The sequence below is a fragment of the Podarcis liolepis genome (genome assembly GCF_965112155.1).
Source record: "Podarcis liolepis genome assembly, chromosome: 15".
Classification (NCBI taxonomy): domain Eukaryota; kingdom Metazoa; phylum Chordata; class Lepidosauria; order Squamata; family Lacertidae; genus Podarcis; species Podarcis liolepis.
In genome coordinates, this window is record NC_139566.1 from 4,211,164 (window position 1) to 4,232,836 (window position 21,673).

A 21,673-nucleotide genomic window follows, 5' to 3' on the forward strand; every position below is an offset into this window, starting at 1 on the left:
AAGTCCAAAATATTGCATAAGTATGAATGTTGGAATTAATATGTTAATTTTTTAAAATAAAAATGTATATATAAAAAAAGAAAGACGGAATTTGCACAAGCTAGCAGCTCAGCAAAACGTACTGACCACCTGTCCCATTCGTATTCTTCCTTTCCACCAAACAGTGGCTAATAGCAAGGAAGCCTTGGAAAACAACGATCAGCTCGGGTTCTGCAAGGCCCGTTTTAACCGACTGAGCTCAGCGCAAGGCCCTTTTATTCCTTCTTGCCAAAAGAGAGAAGCGCTCAGGTTGGGCAAAGGGCATTTTAAGGACCCAGACAAGCTAGCAGCTCAGGTTCTGCAAAGTTTGGGGGAAGGCAAGGCTTTGCAGCAGCGGTTACCTGTTGGACTGAGTGGCAAAGACCCCGAAGATGGCCGGCCGGCCGTTCACCTGCGTCACGTCCGTCACAGCCTGAAGGACGTCGAAGTAGAAAAAGGAATCTCCAGGGACGGAGCAGTTGAGGCGAGCTTTGAGAAAGGAGGTCCAGTATTTTTCCAGCACTCGGGGGGAGCCCCCCATGTCGTTCTTGCACACCCGCCCCACCCGGGAGAAGATAACCTGGAATCGGAGACGGAGGAGAGAGAGATCAGGGCGGGTTGTTTTCCCAGAGGGATAAAATGCATCTCTGCTGGAATAGCTAAACCATGGACCTTTGGATATTTAATAATGTTAGCAAGTAGCTATTGCTGCTCATTAGGCTTCATTCGTGTGCTATCATATCACAATCAAACAGCGTCATCATAAATTTGCTTTGTTTTTATACCGTCATGATCCACCTTGTAATAAAGAACGCCCTCCCCCCAAATTTAATAGTCTATACATTTAATAAGGGGACGCGGGTTAAACCACAGAGCCTAGGACTTGCCAATCAGAAGGTCGGTGGTTTGAATCCCCACGACGGGGTGAGCTCCTGTTGCTCAGTCCCTGCTCCTGCCAACCTAGCAGTTCGAAAGCACACCAGTGCAAGTAGAAAAATAGGTCCCGCTCTGGCGGGAAGGTAAACGGCGTTTCCGTGCGCTGCTCTGGTGCGCCAGAAGTGGCTTAGTCATGCTGGCCACATGACCCGGAAGCTGTACACTGGCTCCCTCGGCCAATAAAGTGAGATGAGCGCCGCAACCCCAGAGTCGGCCACGACTGGACCTAATGGTCAGGGGTCAGATCTGACACTCTAACCACCACAATAGTCTTACGGCAAAGCTACACAATTCCCCCAGAGAGAAGAAGCCACGGCGGTTAAAAGCCAGTTGAGGGCGGGGCCCGCGCATGTGGCCCTGTTGAATGCGCACACTCAAACCCCCAGAAAACTCATGCACACTGTCCGCCATCTTGGATACCCTAGAAAACTCATGCGCACTGTCTGCCATCTTGGATACCCCAGAAAACTCATGCGCACTGTCTGCCATCTTGGATATCCCAGAAAACTCATGCGCACTGTCCGCCATCTTGGATATCCCAGAAAACTCATGCGCACTGTCCGCCATCTTGGATATCCCAGAAAACTCATGCGCACTGTCGGCCATCTTGGATACCCTAGAAAACTCATGCGCACTGTCGGCCATCTTGGATATCCCAGAAAACTCATGCACACTGTCCGCCATCTTGGATATCCCAGAAAACTGATGCGCACTGTCCACCATCTTGGATACCCTAGAAAACTCATGAGCACTGTCCGCCATCTTGGATACCCCAGAAAACGCATGCGCACTGTCGGCCATCTTGGATACCCTAGAAAACTCATGCGCACTGTCCGCCATCTTGGATACCCCAGAAAACTGATGCGCACTGTCCGCCATCTTGGATACCCTAGAAAACTCATGCGCACTGTCCGCAATCTTGGATATCCCAGAAAACTCATGCGCACTGTCGGCCATCTTGGATACCCTAGAAAACTCATGCGCACTGTCGGCCATCTTGGATACCCCAGAAAACTGATGTGCACTGTCCACCATCTTGGATACCCCAGAAAACTCATGCGCACTGTCGGCCATCTTGGATACCCCAGAAAACTCATGCGCACTGTCCGCCATCTTGGATATTCCAGAAAACTCATGCGCACTGTCCGCCATCTTGGATACCCCAGAAAACTCATGCGCACTGTCCACCATCTTGGATACCCCAGAAAACTGATGCGCACTGTCCGCCATCTTGGATACCCTAGAAAACTGATGCGCACTGTCGGCCATCTTGGATACCCCAGAAAACTGATGCGCACTGTCGGCCATCTTGGATACCCTAGAAAACTCATGCACACTGTCCGCCATCTTGGATATCCCAGAAAACTCATGCGCACTGTCCACCATCTTGGATACCCCAGAAAACTCATGCGCACTGTCGGCCATCTTGGATACACTAGAAAACTCATGCGCACTGTCCGCCATCTTGGATACCCCAGAAAACTCATGCACGCTGTCCGCCATCTTGGATACACTAGAAAACTCATGCGCACTGTCCGCCATCTTGGATACCCCAGAAAACTCATGCACGCTGTCCGCCATCTTGAATACTCACCCGTCCCAAGGTGGTGTATTCCATGGAGATCTCCCGGAAGAAGAAATAGACGTAATTGCCATACTCGAGAGCATGCAGGAAATGTGGTTCTGGAGGGAGAGAAGTTGTTTTTTAAAACGCGGGCGCCTGGCGGTTTCTCAGCAGCGCCTGGCCGTCCCGCCCGACGCCATTTCATTTATCAAGGAAAGGGAGCAGAAATTGAGCAGTTACCCCCATTCTTCCCACAGGAGACTTTGTTCATTTCCCCCTCCACCGTGCCATCTCCCCGCATATGCACTTAGCGGCGCACGTTCCCCTCACAGACGCATTTCTGCCGGAGAACTGCACTGCAAAATTTGGGGTTTTTGGCCTTCCGGTTGGCGGACTGCTTCGGAAAGCGTAAGTTGGGTCGGTTCCCGTTCCGTTGGCGAACCGAATCGAGCTCTTCCCCGTCACCCGAACTCGCTCCCCCTTTCGCCGTCTCCGGAACATGGCGGAAAAAGAGGACTCGCGAATCGCATCTGTTGGTCACACTCCGCCATCAACAGTTCCCGCTGCACACACCCCCTCACCTCTCAGCCACTTGGAGTCATATTTGACGGTCCTCAGCACCGGACTCCTCTCGCCCAGACTTCGGTAGATGACGGTGTCGCTGGCCTGGAAGTCTGCCACCGTGGCGGAATAGAGATTTCCTTCTGCGAAGGAGAGGAAAAAGAGGGAGGGGGTCACACCCCCAAATTCCCCATGAGGCTGCATTCAACTGTGCCAAAACCTCGAGTTATTAACTGCTGTTATTACAGTGGTACCTCGCAAGACGAATGCCTCGCAAGACGAAAAACTCGCAAGACGAAAGAGTTTTCCGCTTTTTGAGTCGTTCCGCAAGACGAATTTCCCTATGGGCTTGCTTCGCAAGACGAAACGTCTTGCGAGTTCCTGCGAGTTTGTTTCTTTTTTCTTAAAGCCGCTAAGCCGTTAAGCCACTAATAGCCACTAAGTCGCTAATAGCCGTGCTTCGCAAGACGAAAAAACCGCAAGACGAAGAGACTCGCGGAACGGATTAATTTCGTCTTGCGAGGCACCACTGTAACTTCTTTCATAATATCAAAACAGAAGTGGGAACTTCAGCAAAGGCGTTCAAAGGCACGCAACATCACAAGCATGGGACCAAGCGGGAGCTGCAACCGAGTGTTGCAGCATAGAGAGAGCTTTCGTTCGGATGGTCCATTACCATTCGCCACCTTGAGATGCTTGAACATCATGTCAATGTAATGTTTTTTTTCAGGGTGGGGAGGAGACTTTTATTCCAAACCGTGAGGACTAGAATCTTGCATTTAGGGAATCTTTTTGGCCTGCCAGGCCAGATATTTTACCCCACACCCCACCACGGACCAACTTTGACGGGTAGGTGGGACCACGACCCCTGTCTGCCACCTGCCGTCAGAACAATGTGCCAGGTGATTGACACCTGTCAAAGCACAAAAAGAGGTCGCTAAAAATGCAGCGTTTTCCCCCTTCGCAGAAAAAGCAGCTTGTATTCAAATGGAGCATCTTTTTCCTTTTTTTAAAAAAAAAATATTATTGATTTAAAATAAATACATTTATGAAAAAACAGATGGACAAACAAGTAAACAAACAAACAAACAAATAACAGAAGAATAAAAAAAACCACCACACTATAAGATACAACAAGATTAATATAACTGTCATTGTATATACTCCTGGTACTGAAAGCAATTATAAAACTCATAGAGAAGAAAACTAAAAATGACTTCCACTTAATCTCACTGTTCTTTATCCATCCATTACTTTATACCGCACAGTTACATATTTCTTATACATCCTTTTCCTTCCGTAGAAATTTGCAGAGATCTTTGCACAATGTTTCCCAGGGCCCCTCACTAGCCAGATGTGGAAGTCCGGCGGGTCAAATTTAGCCGGTGGGCTGGAGGTTCCCTGCCTGATTTAGGGGGGAAACCATAACTCACTCAGCATCTTTCAGGCAAGGCTACGATCCCAAGGATGAACTCTTAAATATTCCACCCACCTTTTTCTCCAAGGAGCTCAAAATGGCGCACATGGTTCTCTCTCTGTCCTCTTCACCCTCACAACAACCCTGCGGTGTAGGTCACCACATTGAGCTTCATGATTCGAACCCTGCTCTCCCCTGCGTCCTTGTCATATACAGTCATACCTCAGGTTACAGATGCTTCAGGTTGCGTTTTTTCAGGTTACGGACCGCCGAAACCCAGAAGTACCGGAACGGGTTACTTCCGGGTTTCAGCTGTCGCACATGCACAGAAGCGCAAAATCGTGCTTTCCTCATGCACAAAAGCGCTGAATCGCAACCCGCGCGTGCGCGGACGTGGGTTGCGAACGCTGCGGGTTGCGAACGTGCATCCCGCACGGATCACGTTCACAACCTGAGCGTCCACTGTACACTCTAACCACGACACCACACTGGTTCGAAGCTGGAGGCGCATTGTTGGAGTCAAGCAATAATCCAGGTGGGACGCGGGTGGCGCTGTGGGTTAAACCACAGAGCCTAGTGCTTGCTGATCAGAAGGTCGACGGTTCGAATCCCTGCCACGGGGTGAGCTCCTGTTGCTCGGTCCCTGCTCCTGCCAACCTAGCAGTTCGAAAGCACGCCAGTGCGAGTAGATAAATAGGTACCACTTCGGCGGGAAGGTAAATGGCATTTCCATGCGCTGCTCTGGTTCGCCAGAAGCAGCTTAGTCTTGCTGGCCACATGACCCGGAAGCTGTACGCCGGCTCCCTCAGCCAATAAAGCAAGATGAGCGCCACAACCCCAGAGTCGGCCACGACTGGACCTAATGGTCAGGGGTCCCTTTACTAGTCCAGGTACAAAAACGCACACCCGGAAATGCACCAGACAAGTTTCAAAGACGTACCTGCGAAAAGCGCCACGTTGTTCTGCTTTGCGTCAAAGGGACACCGCGCTTGTCCGTTCAGCTCCTCCCCTTCCTGCTCCAAGTTGCTGATCTGGGCGCCACGGAAATTGGGGTGAGTTTAGACAAAGGCGGACACCATAAGCCCCAAACCCAAGAAAGATCCCCACACGCTCGGTTCCACAAGGTCCCAGCATGCTTCGTGTCGCTGCCAAGTAACCACCCGATTTGTGACAGGAAGGTGTCTCCCTTTGTGGGTGAGGGATCTTCCTCAGCGCAAGGGCCGCAATGACTGCTGAGGGCCGCATGCCAGAGGTAGGCGGGGCCAAAGGGGGGAGGGGCAACACATGCAAATTCCGCACGTGCAAATGCACTTGCAAATTTCACCGCCGTAAATTTCGGAAAGGCAGATCTCCCTGTTGTACGGCAGGTAGGGTTTCAATCTTGTCTTAAACCTATTTGTTGTTGCCGCTTTTAGTAATTTTACGCGTCAGCTGCCTTCAGGTGGTTTATTAAGAAGGAGGTTAAATAACCCCTTGACAGTGAAATAAAATAAAATAATTAAAAAAAACAAAAACAAATAAAATAAAATAAAATAAAAAAGAAACAAAACAATAATAATTAAATAAATTTAAAAACAAAACAATAAAACAATTACATTACATTAAAAAACAAAACAAAACAAAAATAATTAAATTAAATTTAAAAGCAAAACAAAACAATAAAATAAAATACGGGCTACCTTTGTCACCCTCTCATATTCCCTTCTCCATTCAGAAAAGCAAGAGGCATTATCAGATATTATTCAGCTGGTCAAAAACACTCTTGGAGGGTGTGACTCAAGGTCAGTGGAGGGGCGTGGCTTGGGGACAGGGGCGTGGCTAGAGGCGTGGCTAAGGAGAGTTCTTTGGAGCAGAGACAGGTGGCCGCATTTGGCCCCCATGGGGTTACGGTTCCCGACCAACCCATCAACTGGTCCCAAACCAGCTCCATACCTTGTAGGTCCGGCACATGGGGTTGAAGGCGTTTGTCCCACAGGCCAAGAGGGTTTCTTCGTTCTTCTGAACCAAGACTTTGATGTAGTTGTAACATTCATTCTGGAATCGGGGCAGAGCGAGAAAGGTCAGGAACTTGCCCCAGAGTTGGGGGAAGACTTAGAAATTTTTTTTATTTTGATGTTGTGATTTTATGTTGTAACTGCCCTGAGACCTGCGGGTATATTTAATAAATAAGTAAATAAAATAATAGAATAGTAGGATCATCTAGTCCAACCCCCTTCAGTGCAGATTTCTTTCACACCATGTGGGGCTCGAACCCACAACCATGAGATAAAGCATCTCATGCTCTACCCACTGAGCTTTCCCACCTCACACAGGCAAATGCCGCTGTCGGTCCCGAGGATAATCAGGACGCAGAAACCAATACAGATCCTAGAACCGAGACCCTCACGCTTCTTACCCGGAGCTTTCCTCTCATCGCACAATTTTCCATGTCTTGCGTCTTCCATGTGAGGTGCTGAGGGTGCAGTGGAGGAAAGAGAAATCAGAACAGGGCAATGGTTAGAGGGTGGTGAAATAGTGTTCTAGGTGATACATGATCTAGAACAAGCAAGAGACTGGTTTTCAACGTTGCAGACATTTAGCAGAATTCTTTCTAGGTAGTATGCTCTTCTCAGTGAAAGAGCAGTACTAGGCAACACACAACAGATCCCACAGAGAATGTGGTCTAGGTTCCTCATAGCAAAAATGGAGGGTTCTAGGTAACACAACCAGGTCTTAAGCCATTGGGTTAAAAAAACCCAACTCACCCTCTTTGGAGAGAAGTCGTCTTTGGCTCGTCGGAGATCAAAGGCATAGACGTGGTCTCTGATGGCCGGCAGGGAGGTAGGGAGAGAAAAGAGAAAGAGATAAATAATTTCCTCACTTGTGCAACTAAAGCACTGCTGAGGAATACACCGTATTTTTCGCTGTATAAGACGCACTTTTTCCCTCCTAAAAAGTAAGGGAAAATGTGTGTGCGTCTTATGGAGCGAATGCAGGGTGCGCGGCTAAGCCTGAACAGGGAGAGGGAGCGTTGCGCAGTGCTCCGTCTCGCTGTTCTAGCTTCGTGCTTAGCTGCGCCAAGCCTCCGGAGGGCAGCGGGGTAGCCTTATTATACTGATTGGTAGGGTGAGTGTTGCTCCCGGGAGGGAGGAAGGAAGTCAAATGACACCGAGGTTGATTCAGAGAAAGAGTTTATTCTGCTCTCCGGATAGCAGAAGGCACTTGCGTGGTCAGTTCACAGCAAGTCCAAAGAAATGAGAAATTTCATGCAGTATATATATCCTCCAGGCACCCTTTCCCCCCTTCCCCAGGAATTCAACCACGTCAGCTTATACACGTAAGTTGACATCCATGCCCATAAACAGATATTCCTGTTCCGATACTCTTGACCATAAAAGGTTGTTCCTGTTCCTATACTCTTATCTTGGGGCAGGAGGTCACCAACTCTAAGAGCGCTCCTGGCGCCGTTTCCGGGTCTCTTGTCAGACCTGACAAGGTCTGTGCGTCAGTGTGTAAAATAAGACCCAGATGTGCCATCCCTGCTCCACTCGGAACTGGCAAGGCCATCCATTGCCGTCACGGACTGATAAAGGAGAGGGCTTTGAGCACTTGTTTATACAGCTGGCTTTCTGTTTATACATTGACTCAAGAGCTCAAGTTAATGCATTTTAGAAATGCTCCTTTGGAGGAGGAAAAATGAGGATTTTGGGTCCCGTTTCAGACTGACTGCACAGAAACCCATTCCTTCCCCCTTCACTGCTGCCCTCCGGAGGCTTCACAGGCTATCCCAAAAGTCTCCGCAGGACACGGGGATGAAGGTTCCCAGTCCCCGGGGGAGGCTTCGCGCAAAGCTAGACCAGCTAGAGGGAGCGCTGCACAGCACTCCCTCTAGCTATTCTGGCTTTTGGATGGCCCCCGCGAAGCCTCCGTAGGGCAGCGGGACAAAGGCTCCCCACTGCCCTGCGGAGGCTTCGCGTGAATCTTGTGGGAAGCCCGGACGCTGAGGTCCAGCGCCGAGGGCCTTCTGGCGGTTCCCTCATTGCGAGAAGCAAAGCTACAGGGAACCAGACAGAGGGCCTTCTCGGTAGTGGCGCCCGCCCTGTGGAACGCCCTCCCATCAGATGTCAAAGAGATAAATAATTACCTGACATTCAGAAGACATCTTAAGGCAGCCCTTAAGTTTCAGGGAAGTTTTTAATATGTAACGCTGTACTGTTTTTAACACTGATTGGTAGCCGCCCAGAGTGGCTGGGGAAACTCAGCCAGATGGGCGGGGTATAAATAATAAATGATGATGATGATTTTATTTGTACGTTTTTAAGGTTTGATGTTATGTGATTAATGACTTTTTCTGTTGAGAGATAGCAAAGTGGGTGAGAATAGAAACAAACCAGAAACACAAGTCTTGGAGGGGAGGGAGGGAGGAATATATAGTAGACGTTAAGAATTTGAGATGTATGTAATGAATGAAAAATGAATAAAATAAAATAATAAAAGAAACACACAAAAAATGGCCGCTAACACCACCTTCCCTGCCCCATCACTTACCGCGCGGCAATGAAAAGGGTTTGGTTGAGTCTCAGCATACTCTGGAAATCCAGGCCTAGCTGGGCAGTGTCATTGTCCCCTGCGAGGCCACGGAAAACAGGATACTGGGATGTTCCTGGCGGGTGAGGAGAGAAAGAATGCCCTATTAGAAAAGAAAAGGCCTTCTTCGGGGCCAATTCTCCCCTTTTTCCTCCATTCTCTCCAGTCGAGGGAGGATGGGGGAAGCAACACCTGTTGAACACCTGCCCACCTGTTAGAAAGACTGCTACCTTCCTTAGGAGACACACCTTCAAACAGAGCTGATCATCCCCCCCCCCCAATCCATCTGGTCAAGGGAGGATGGGCGAAGCAACACCTGTTGAACACCTGCCCACCTGTTAGAAAGACTGCTACCTTCCTTAGGAGATGCACCTTCAAACAGAGCCAATTGTTTTCCCATCCTCCATTCCCTCTGGTCAAGGGAGGATGGGGGAAGCGATACCTGTTGAATACCTGTCCACCTGTTAGAAAGACTGCTTCCTTCTTCCTTCCTTAGGAGATGCACCTTCAAACAGGACCAATTGTTTTCCCATCCTCCATTCCCTCTGGTCAAGGGAGGATGGGGGAAGCGATACCTGTTGAATACCTGCCTGCCCTGGTTTCACCATGCAAATAGTTTGAAAGCAGGCTGCAGACTCACCTGCCCTGCCGATGGTGCTGAGCGGAGTCAAATCCTTAGGGAAGGAAGTCGCAGACGCCAGGAAGAATAAAAGGGCAGGCTGGAGGAAGGGAAGGATCATTCTCAGAACTTTCCCGGGAGGAGAGGAGAAGCGAGGGAGGCGGGTCCTAGGAACGAAACATGCTTCCCTTTGGCAGGCCCTGGAAGAGAGCAGGAAAGAGGAGGGTTAATAATAATAATAATAATAATAATAATAATAATAATAATAATAATAATACATTTTATTTATACCTCGCCCTCCCCAGCCAAGACCGGGCTCAGGGCGGCTAACACCCGATATAAAAACCAATACAACTTACAAACAAGATTAAAGCACAACATTAAAACATTAAAATAAAACCTCATTTAAATGGAAACTCAAATCAAAAACTTTTTGGGGGATGAAAATGTCAAGGCTTCACCAAGGCTAACTATCCAAACTGGCCAGAAAAAAGCCAGGGAAGTCCCCAAATAGAAGTTCCATCACAGGAGGAGAAAGGAGAGGGTTCCAAAATCTGTTTTCTTTTTAAAAAAAAAACCCCTCCCCATTTATTTTGGGGGAATGAGTTCTCTATACTTAAAAACATAAACCATTGCATCCTCCCACCCCAAATTTCACCAATAGTTCCCACACCAAATTCAACAGATTTTTTTGTAGCTTTGAAATGTGGTTGGTTTTTTAAAAAAACATCTATTATTTCCCTATTTCGGAGGAACGACTGCTATTTGCATTTTTAAAAACAGCTGCAGGGTAGACTGGTCTTCAGCCCAAATGGTCCCCGCACCAAATTTAGTGGAGATACTTCTTTTTCTAAAGTTTTAGTGCATTTTTTAAAACACAAAACACTTTTTTTTTTGCATATTTACACATTTTTTTAAACACATTTCACGTACTTTTGTAAACCAAGAAATTTTTAATAAAAAATTTGGGGGGGGAGAGATATAGCAGCGAGAGAGTTTCCTATCTCCTTTCTTTTCTTCTAATTTCTCTCTTGTTATTAGACTTTTTAGATTCGTCCGTTCTTTTTATTTTATCATGGGAAATTTCAATAAAACTGGATTCCCAGCAAAAAATAAAACAAAAGGCGAGTATGTCAGGCAAAAATTCATGCAGACATGTGCATATTAGGAGAGATTTGCAGATATATTTTCATGAGGATTAAAAAAAAAACACTTTCCCAAAGTGATGTATGATTGCTAATAGGTGGAATGAATGAATGAATTTTATTATTTTGGTCAGAGACCAGTTCCAGCCCACATACAATATCAAGGAAGTCATAAAACATGATAGGGATACATTTGAATTTGCAATTAGGTATAACAGGGGCAATACAGTTAACAATACAATACAGTTAAAAATATATATAAATATACAGTGGTGCCTCGCAAGACAAAAAGAATTCGTTCTGTGATTCTCTTCGTCTAGCGGTTTTTTCGTCTTGCAAAGCAAGCCCATTGACGGATTAGCGGATTAGTGCTATTAGTGCTATTAGCGGCTTATCTGCTGATCAGATCAGCTGATAAGCGGCTTAGCGGCTTAGAAAAAGGAAAGGGAAAAAAACCAGCAGGAACTCGCAAGACATTGTCGTCTTGCTAAGCAAGCCCATAGGAAATTCGTTTTGCGAAGCACCTCCAAAACGGAAAACTCTTTCGTCTAGCGAGTTTTCCGTCTTGTGAGGCATTCGTCTTGCGGGGCACCGCTGTATATAAATTAAAACTTAGCTAATAGGAGGAACAGCCCAAACGTCAGAAATTAGGTGGCAACGATTGGATAAAATAAGTTCAGACATTGATATATCGGCCCATTCCTCTCCAACTGCAGTCAAGCTGTGGGAAGGTAAATGAACTCTGTGCATGCTCAGATGAACCCAACACACTTGCTGGAACAGAGCTGAAAAACTGAAACAGCTTTTGGGGGGCAGGGAGGGTGAACCCACAGATTTTGGGGGGCAGCTGCGGCTGCAATCAAGCCCCCTAAAATTTTCCTGCGTACCCGGAAAGGAAGGCGGGTGCAGCGTCTGCTAAGAGAGCCTCAACGCTCACAGAACCAAACGCTATAAATATCTAAGTCGTGGGGTGCCCCGATCGTTTAGCGAATTTACAGTGTGTACAATTAGTCTATTTCTGAATGCGTGGCCACGAATCGGCGTAGGACAGCTGGCGTCCTGGATCGGGTTGCAGTGGAAATCCCCTTCCACAGATCGGATGGAAACAAGCTCCACCCCCCACCCCCCGCAAAAAAAATATTTTGGGGAAATGGGGACATCATCCCAGAGCCCTAGAGGTCAGATTGTGTGGGGCAGGCTGGAATCCAGCAAGGATCAATTAAGGCTCGTAGCGTCTCTCTCTTTTAAGTTCCCTCAACTTTTCTTATATACATTGTATGTATATAAATAGTTATTTCCTTAAACAAACAAGGCAATTGCAAATCAGAACCTCCAACACATAAGCAACAGGTGTAAATTAGCATTCCCTATTGCTATTATGCTATGCTTTGGTTTTCCCAGTAGTGATGTATGGAAGTGAGAGCTGGACCATGAAGAAGGCTGATCACCGAAGAATTGATGCTTTTGAATTCTGGTGCTGGAGGAGACTCTGGAGAGTCCCAGGGACTGCAAGAAGATCAAACCTCTCCATTCTGAAGGAAATCAGCCCTGAGTGCTCACTGGAAGGACAGATCCTGAAGCTGAGGCTCCAATACTTTGGCCACCTCATGAGAAGAGAAGACTCCCTGGAAAAGACCCTGATGTTGGGAAAGATGGAGGGCGCAAGGAGAAGGGGACGACGGAGGACGAGATGGTGGGACAGTGTTCTCGAGGCTACCAGCATGAGTTTGACCAGCTTTTGGGGGGCAGGGTATAAATAATAAAATTAATAATAAAATTGTTGTTGTTGGAGAATACGATGTTCCTATTTTCATTGGAGAAATGTTGGAGGGTATGTAATAAATAATAATAATAATAATAATAATAATAATAATAATAATAATACAGCCATCAGTTTTTCAGAGTATAATTCCTCTCCCAAGTTATCGCTCATCTTTTTTTGTAAAGACTACAATGCACAGGCCATCGGCAGAGAAAACAAACAAGCTCTTATTCTCCGCAGCTCCCAGTACTAAATAATTGGCAACTGTGGCATGGACGAAGTTCTTATTACATACAGGCCTTGTGCTAAATAATTAGCATTTATAGTATTTATGAAGCTCTCGTTACTTGTAGCTCCCAGCTCCATTATAACAAATCAGCACATTTATCGTATTTATGGAGCGCTGTTTCTGTACAGCTCCTAGCACAGAGTAATAATGGGCACGTCTAGCATTTAAACTCTTTTTGCTTCCCTCTCCAAGCGCTTAATAATTGGTTAGCTTTTATGAAGCAGTGATTATTACAGCAATTACAGGCTGCTTGATAGCCTGCGCCTCTCTGAGAGGTTTGCAGACCATAAGATAATTATTTTAAAAAGTCGAAGTGGAAATCAACAAATCAAAGTAACAGAATTGTGTAAAACCCGCAATAAAACCAGCAGCAATGACTATAAAAATCAAATCAAATTTCCTACATGGGGATTTCACTTTCCGGACAAACCTATAATGAAACGAAGGAAAAGCATCAGCTAAATATTCAGTTCACTGGGTTCGATACCAGCAGAGCGAGAAGCACAGAATTATCTAGGATTTATTACAGCGCAGGCTGAAATTCACAGGATCGGACAAAGTTTCTTACTGGTGCCAAACTGTTAAGACTTCATCCGAAAAGGTTCCACTCAGAGTAGGACTCTTAGGCTATCCATTTCAAGCCATCTAGCCTCATCTTTTCTTAGCTGCCCAGTTCTACGCTGTAAGCTCCTTGAGGGCAGAGACTTTCTGCACCAGCCCTGATGAAGAGCAGTCGAGAACAAATTACCATATTTTTCTGTGTATAAGTCTAGTTCCCCCCCCCTCTAAAAAATAAATGTCAAAAATTAGGGGCCGTCTTATACATGGATAGTGTATTTAAGATTTTCTTAAACCCGAGTACCCAAAAATAAGGGCCGCTCTTATACATGGGTGTGTCTTATAGACAGAAAAATACGGTCATTCAGAATTTTAAAAGGAGTTGCCTCTTAAGGCCTTTCTCTCTCTCTTTCTCTCTCTCTACTTTCCAGCTCTTCTTCTTCTTCTTCTTCGGCGATCCCTCGTAGCCGATTAAGATTGTCTTCCACAAACACGGTTTTAACAATGAGTCCGTAAGTGACTGTGGAGGTCAATTCTGGATCCACACATCCTTCCACAGTGGGGACACTGGTTTCCGGGTGGGAGTTGATCCCGGTGTGGATTTGCCAAGCGTGCCTTCCTCTTAGGACATTTCTCCCTTGCGTCCTGAGTTCGAGTGTCTTCAAAGCCCATGACACCTTTGGTCAAGGCTGTTCTCCAACTGGAGCGCTCGCAGGCCAGTGTTTCCCAGTTGTCAGTGTTTAAGCCACTTCTGCCCTACGGAGGAGGTGGGGTTGCGGGTTTCACGCCCCCTCCACGTGCGCGGTGGCTGGAGCCCAGCCCCTGCGCGATTGGGGGGATTCCCGGCCGCGTCATCCCCTGGCTAGGCATTGGTATAGTTCTGTAGATGGAAGAGGGGAGGTAGCGCCATCACCTGCCCCGCATATTGAAGGGCAGTCTGGGGGGCGTGGCCCTGTCCGAAGCCTAGGGAGGTGAGGGCCTAAGACATGCCCCCTATCGGTGACCCCGGGGGAGTTCCTAGTTGATGTGCATCAGCAGGACTCCCCCTACTTGTGGTTAACCCTTCCTGGACTTCAAGCGGACTGGCTGAAGTCGGATATACAGTCATACTTAAGTTTAATGCGCTTCGGGTTGAGCTCGTTCGAGTTGCGTTCTGCGGCAACCCGGAAGTAACGGAGCGTGTTACTTCTGGGTTTCGCCGCTTGTTCATGCGCAAATGCTCAAAATGACGTCATCCGCATGCGCAGTAGCAGGAAAACATGACCTGTGCACATGCAGTCGCATCTTGCATTCCGTTCTGGATGTGAACGGGGCTGTGGAACGGATCCCGTTCGCATCCCGAGGTACCACTGTAGTCGGTTAGGACCAATGCCTAAGCCAATACTGCTCATCACCTTTAACCAATAAAGTTGCGGTCTTATTTAGCCCATTAACCTTAATACAGTGGTACCTCGGGTTAAGTACTTAATTCGTTCCGGAGGTCTGTTCTTAACATGAAGCCCCACTTTAGCTAATGGGGCCTCCTGCTGCTGCTGCGCCGCCAGAGCACGATTTCTGTTCTCATCCTGAAGCAAAGTTCTTAACCTGAAGCACTATTTCTGGGTTAGCGGAGTCTGTAACCTGAAGCGTATGTAACCTGAAGCGTATGTAACCTGAGGTACCACTGTAATTGTGTCATGTGTCATTATTTCCACTGGGGTTGGGGCGGGAACTCGCCACAAAATACTACATTTTTTTAGATTTGCCTTGAGACAGTCTTTAAACCTCCAGCCCTGCTTAACCAGCCCCCCCCCTTTCCCCACATGCCCCTGTCTCTCTGGATCCCCAAAGTCACAGAAGAATCGGCCACAGCAGTCTGGTGACGTGAGAGGAAACTCTTGCGGGAACTGTCTGTCTCCTTTCTCGACGTCTACCTGGCGTAGTTTCGCTTCCTTGGGGAGCGCAGTCTCTCTCTCTGTGTGCGTGAGACAGAGGCCCAGATGTTCCTCCAATTACTGCAGGGAAAAAGTTGCACAGAGAGAAAACGGGATGCGTGCCTTGCCGGCAGGATGGGACGACGAGATTTAATCCTGCTTCTCTGCAATATGGGGAGGTATTGTCTAAACAGCGCCTAGAATAGCCCCTTTTAAAAAAATAAAAGATGGGTTTGTGTGCTGCAAGTTAGGCTGCATATACACACCGTAAAGCACAGCCCTTCTTCTAAGGAATCTGGGAACTGTAGTTTGCCCCTCCCACAGCTACAGTTCCAAGCATCCTTAACATACTATAGTTCCCAGGAGTCTTTGTGCTTTGAATGTAAGGTGCGTATGCAGCCTTATACTACGTCATAACAGAGTGAAAAGTTGAAACTGTAATGTTGTTGTTGTTTAGTCGTGTCCGCCTCTTCGTGACCCCCTGGACCAGAGCACGCCAGGAACTCCTGTCTTCCACTGCCTCCTGCAGTCTGGTCAAACTCATGCTGGTATCTTCGAGAACACTGTCCCACCCTCTCGTCCTCTGTCACCCCCTTCTCCTTGTGCCCTCCATCTTTCCCAACATCAGGGTCTTTCCCAGGGAGTCTTCTCTTCTCATGAGGTGGCCAAAGTCTTGGAGCCTCAGCTTCAGGATCTGTCCTTCCAGTGAGCACTCAGGGCTGATTTCCTTCAGAATCTTACAGTTTCCTTAAGAATGCTGACTAATAACAATAATGCTGACTAATAACAATAATAATTTCAAATGATGTGTTGCCCTTTATCAAAAGATCCCAAGGCGGTGTACAACATTAGAAACATATTGCGAAGCATCAATGATAAAAACATTTTAAAAAAATAGCGAAAAGCATGCTGACAGGCAGCCTAGTCGTGGTGAAAACTTTGGAAATAGAGCCTCCTAATTCAAAAGCAGTCTATCTTCATTTGGAATCCTAACCAAGCCTGAGCATCATGGTTACTGCCACATCGTACGGCGGCCAACCCTAAAACCTATATGGACTATATGGGGGGGGGGATGAACGAATTCTTATGCCCCACAAATAACCCAGAGATGCATTTTAAATGAAAAGACACATTTTACTCATGTAAAAACATGCTGATTCCTGGACCATCGACGGGCCGGATTTAGAAGGCAATTGGGCCAGATCCGGCCCCCGGGCCTTAGTTTGTCTACCCATGTTCTAGAGTAAGTATATCGGTATGTAATGAATGAAGCTTTGTAGGGTTAAAGAAATGGAAAAAATGGTGCAAAAGGTATAAAGATAGAGGTGACTTACATTAGACACAACAATTCAGAAAGATTAAAAAATTTGAGGTCTCAGAACAGAGGAAGGAAGTCAATATGTACGTGTATTTGTACGTAAAGTTTGTTAAGATATCATGGTTTTCTTTGTAGGTTTGTTTTCTGTTCTTTTTGTTTCATTCCCTCCCCCCTTTTTTTGGATTTGATGTTTGTAATTTTTGTTGCAATTTCGCTTTGAAAATAAAATATAAAATATATGGCCTAGAGGTTTGTAAGCCAAAGGCTGGCGGCTGCCTGATTGGTGGGTTTCCTGCGCCGGTGAGGGGGGTGGACTAGATGTCCTTGGGGGAACCCTTTCGGCTCAACGAGTTGAACCCCAGGTGGCTTCAGCATTGCTGCAATAGTTCAAGCCCCACGGCGGTCACAGATTCATCCCAATTTCGCTTTACTGCTGCGTTGTGTTGTTTTTTTTAAAAAAGGAATTTGCCTACCTCGAAAGGTCGTTGTGGAATAAGACCCACAAACGGAACGTGAGGAGAAGGAACACGAAGTGGATTCCCAACGCCCTGGGCAATGGGGCAGCCAGCCCAGATCGAGGGGCAAAGCGCCAGCCTTTATAAATAGCCTGTGGGTGGTGCACGTTTTAGCCATGCATGGCAAGGAAAACAGCCGTGTGATATTTATGGAGGCAGAATCCCCTTGCCAGGGAGAGGGGGGAGAGATGGAAAGGGTCTGCAGGGAGAAAAACGCTGGGTGGCCTTTGGAACAAAGAGGTGAACAGGAGTTTCGCACAAAACTGAGAAACGCTGGACTTCTAATTTATTTTTAAAGGTCAAGTTCATAGTCCTCATGGCAGAAGAAAACAGTCATAATTAATTATTATTTATACCCTGCTAGAGATGGAAAGGCCGGGGGGGACGGAAAAATGGGGGGGGGACCAGTTTCCCCCCCAGTTTCCCCCCAAAGCTGTTTTTTCCCCCAGAAAAAATGAAAAAAATAGTCTGATATAGTTTGAATTTTCCACACACCTCCCCCCCCCAATATTTTCCTGAAAAAAGTGGCTTTGGGGGAAAACGGGGTGGGGGAAAGCTGCCCCCCCAATTTTTCCATTCCCCCCCAAGGCTTTCCAGCACCCACACTTTGGAGCTCCCTTTGGCAACAGCTCGAAACTTTTTCGTTAGGACCAACCCATCTGAACACGCAGATACTGCATGCGATTTATTTCCTTTTAACCACTGCTGACTTTAATCATCTTTTGAATACTCTCAAATACCTGCTTTTAACTGCGTTTCATCAATCGTTTTAATGTTCTGTTGTACATTTTTGTAACTGTTTAGAAGCTCTCTTACCATCAAGCGGTTTATAAGATATAATAGCAAATTCAATTTAAAACACACACACACTCCTTTCCCTTTCAAACAGAGATTGAGCCTTAGTGCAACATACTATTCAGTAACTGGATGTTGGTACCTTCTGGCCTGGCATGCAAAAGATTTGCCTTACGCTATGCCCCGGCTGTCCTGAGGTAGAGATGGGAGAAGGCTCAGGGAAAAGCCATAAAAATTGGAGGGAAAAACAGGTCCCCCCCCCCCGTTTCCCCCAAAGCCGTTTTTTTTAAGAAGTCCATGAGAAAAATGACGAAGAGGAAGAAGAAATGGAAAATGATAGCAGTAGTTCAGAAAATGAGATGGATAGAATAAACTGCATGTATATGTTGTGTCTTCTGGTTGTTGTTTTTTAAAACTACTCCACAATGAACTTTTTTTTCAATTTCCCCCAAATTTCCGTTTTCCCCCTGGAAAAAAACGGGGGGGGGGGATGTTTCCCCCCATGGCTTCAAAATTTCTGGAAATTTTACATCTCTAATCCCACCCATCTCGCTGGGCTTCCCCAGCCACTCTGGGCAGCTCTCAACAGAATATTAAAAACACAATAAAACATTATACATCAAAAACTTCCCTAAACAGGACTGCCTTCGAATGTCTTATAAAAGTCAGATAGTTCTTTATTTCCTTGACATCTGACGGGAGGTGTGAACGAAATCGGTGTGACCCAAAACTGTTTCCATCCCTTTTCGGACGTGCACTTTGCACAAAATCGAGAAACCCTTAGCTTTTTGATTCTAAAGAGCCATGTTCGGAAGGCTGGCGTTAATCCCTTTTACAGAGGGAATAGTTTTGAGGCGGATTTGTTCCCTCCACTTTTTAGACACGCATTTCTTTTAGGGATGCTTTTTGTTGTATGTTTTTCGGAGGAAGCGATTCACGAACGGAACAAACAAACACCATATTTTTCGCTCTGTAAGACGCACCAGACCACAAGTTTTTGGAGGAGGAAAACAAGAAAAAAAAATATTCTGAATCTCAGAAGCCGGAACAGCAAGAGGGATCTCTGCGCAGTGAAAGCAGCAATCCCTCTTGCTGTTCTGGCTTCTGGGATAGCTGCGCAGCCTGCATTCGCTCCATAAGACGCACACACATTTCCCCTTACTTTTTAGGAGGGAAAAAGTGAGTCTTATGGAGCAAAAAATACGGTATTTCCCCCCACCCCCAGCAACCAACACCCAACGAACTCAGAGGAGACTCACTAAAAACATCTCCCCGAACACATTCATTCCCCAAACTCTTTCTCTCCCTCCCATATTCCATCACTCCAGGATGCCAGGAACTTGGGCAAACAGCCCCCCGCCCTCTCCATCACACCCCCCCTGCGCACACTAGCAATCAACCATCTGAAATGAGTTTGCCAGTGAACAGAACAGGCAGCCAAGCAACCTTATTTTGGCTCCCAGCTCACCCCTCCCTCCCTCCCACCTTGCAAACGCCACACGTCCTTTTCTCAGGGAGCCTGAAAATTAATTTCCACCAAGATCTCCTTCCTTGAAGTCTCCTTAATCCTTCGATGAGGCTCTCGCTCGCTGGGGTTGTCTGTGGGTTGTTGCAGAGGGTTGGTTTTTTTGGGGGGGGGGATATCTCTCTTACACACACACACACACACACACACACACACACACACAAATATATATATATATTCTCCCAAGACGCGGACGAGGTGAGAAGACTGTGATGTCGGATTATGTTTACACTTGTTAAACTGAACTTTCCAGCTGGTGTATAATTAGAATCCAAGAAGCGAGACGCCAGAGATAGAATTGGTTTAATAATAATTCTATATCGCATATTTATATATCGTATAGGGAAGGAGGGGAGGATTCTGGGACAGCACAGATACAGAAGGGATGGTGCACTTCTGGTCGGCAGGCCAAATCAGGCCCCCCCAGGTAGCAGAATACGGCCCCCGGGACCCTCACAAGGCCACGCCTCTTTTTCACTTCCAAATACAGTGGTACCTTTCGTTCTGAAACTGAATCCGTTCCAGAAGTCCCTTCCAAAACCAAAGCATTCCAAAAGCAAGGAGCGCTTTCCCGTAGAAAGTAATGCAAAACGGATTGATCGGTTCCAGACTTTTAAAAGCAACCCCTAAAACAGCAATTTTGCATGAATTTTACTATCAAACAAGACCGTTGATCCGTAAAATGAAAGCTATAGACAATGTACAGTGGTACCTCAGGCTACAGATGCTTCAGGTTACAGATGCTTCAGGTTACAGACTCTGCTAATCCAGAAATATTACCTCGGGTTAAGAACGTTGCTTCAGGATGAGAACAGAAATTGTGTGGCGGCAGCGGGAGGCCCCATTAGCTAAAGTGGTACCTCAGGTTAAGAACAGTTTCAGGTTAAGAACGGACCTCCAGAACGAGTTAACTACTTAACCTGAGGTACCACTTTACTGCAACAAAACAACACCACTACAAACTGGCTTATAAATATAAAACCAAATTTACTAGAATAATAACTGGAATAGACAATGTACAACTGTACCTTAACTTCTTGTACATTTATCCACTCCATGTTTACAGTATCTCCAGGCTTTGTTTTACAAATGGCACCTTAGGATGTTTTTTGCTTGAATGGTTACAAGTCTATCTCTATTCCACTAGTGGTGTTGCTGTTTTGTCGCATTAGTATTACTGTCACCACATTTGATACTTTGTGCATATACCACTGTACTGCAGTCACACAATCGATCCATCAGTAGCTGAACTGGGTTCCACACAGCCACAAAAACAAAACAAAACAAAACGCCGCAAAAACAAAAGCGCAAAGTAAATAGCAAAAACAGACAGACCTCAGCGTAACACTCAAAACGGAGCACGTTTGGCTTCCAAAATACTGTATTTTTTGCTCTATAAGACTCACTTTTTCCCTCCTAAAAAGTAAGGGGAAATGTGTGTGCGTCTTATGGAGCGAATGCAGGCTGCGCAGCTATCCCAGAAGCCAGAACAGCAAGAGGGATTGCTGCTTTCACTGCGCAACGATCCCTCTTGCTGTTCTGGCTTCTGAGATTCAGAATATTTTTTTTCTTGTTTTCCTCCTCCAAAAACTAGGTGCGTCTTGTGGTCTGGTGCGTCTTATAGAGCAGAAAATACGGTGTGTTCACAAACCAGAACACTTCCTTCTGGGTATGCAATGTTTGGGCTCCAAGTTGTCTCGAGTACCAAGGCGTTTGAGAACCAAGGTAGCACTGTATCAGAAATGTTAAGCTGACGCAAGCAGGCATCACTAGCAAACCTTTTCCTCTCTCTTCTAATTCTTCAATTAGCACAGGGGTGAAAAACTTGCACTGTGGCTCTAACTATCAGCTTGTGGGCGGCTTTCGCATCCCTCTCTTCAAGGTGACTAAGCGTTGGCATTTCACGCCACACCAGATCAATTATATTATTATACAGAACAGGTGCGACCGACGCCTCCAACCGCAGTGGCCAGATTTGGCATGCGGGCATCTTTGCTCCCCCCCCCGGCTCACTGATTTGGGCCGGCGGGAGCAGCAAAACGAATGGGATTCAGGATGCGGCCTGGACTTGGCTGACGCCAGAATCCCGAAGTGAATCGGGTCAGGGGATTTGAATCGCCTGGGCCAGGTGGAGACATCCTGGAGTGGTAGAGAAGTCGCTGGAAAAGCAGA

At 46.7% G+C, this 21,673-nt stretch overlaps 2 protein-coding genes across 3 annotated transcripts in view; both read right to left on the minus strand.

The window, feature by feature from the left end:
- The window catches only part of HORMAD1 (HORMA domain containing 1), a 578,262-nt gene that overhangs the window by 466,733 nt on the left and 89,856 nt on the right, over positions 1-21,673 (minus strand). The window lies entirely within an intron of this gene.
- Positions 1-21,673, minus strand: part of SEMA6C (semaphorin 6C) — a 129,034-nt gene that overhangs the window by 45,299 nt on the left and 62,062 nt on the right. For both annotated transcript variants that reach the window (XM_083477011.1, XM_083477012.1), the window contains exons 2-10: positions 9,703-9,881; positions 9,024-9,138; positions 7,241-7,298; positions 6,892-6,948; positions 6,429-6,530; positions 5,437-5,527; positions 3,100-3,222; positions 2,549-2,637; positions 381-598 (exon numbers count right to left, since the gene is read on the minus strand). In XM_083477011.1, coding sequence (XP_083333137.1) covers positions 381-598; positions 2,549-2,637; positions 3,100-3,222; positions 5,437-5,527; positions 6,429-6,530; positions 6,892-6,948; positions 7,241-7,298; positions 9,024-9,138; positions 9,703-9,802 — 953 coding nt within the window. In that variant the 5' untranslated portion in view covers positions 9,803-9,881. The remainder of the gene's footprint in view (positions 1-380; positions 599-2,548; positions 2,638-3,099; positions 3,223-5,436; positions 5,528-6,428; positions 6,531-6,891; positions 6,949-7,240; positions 7,299-9,023; positions 9,139-9,702; positions 9,882-21,673) is intronic.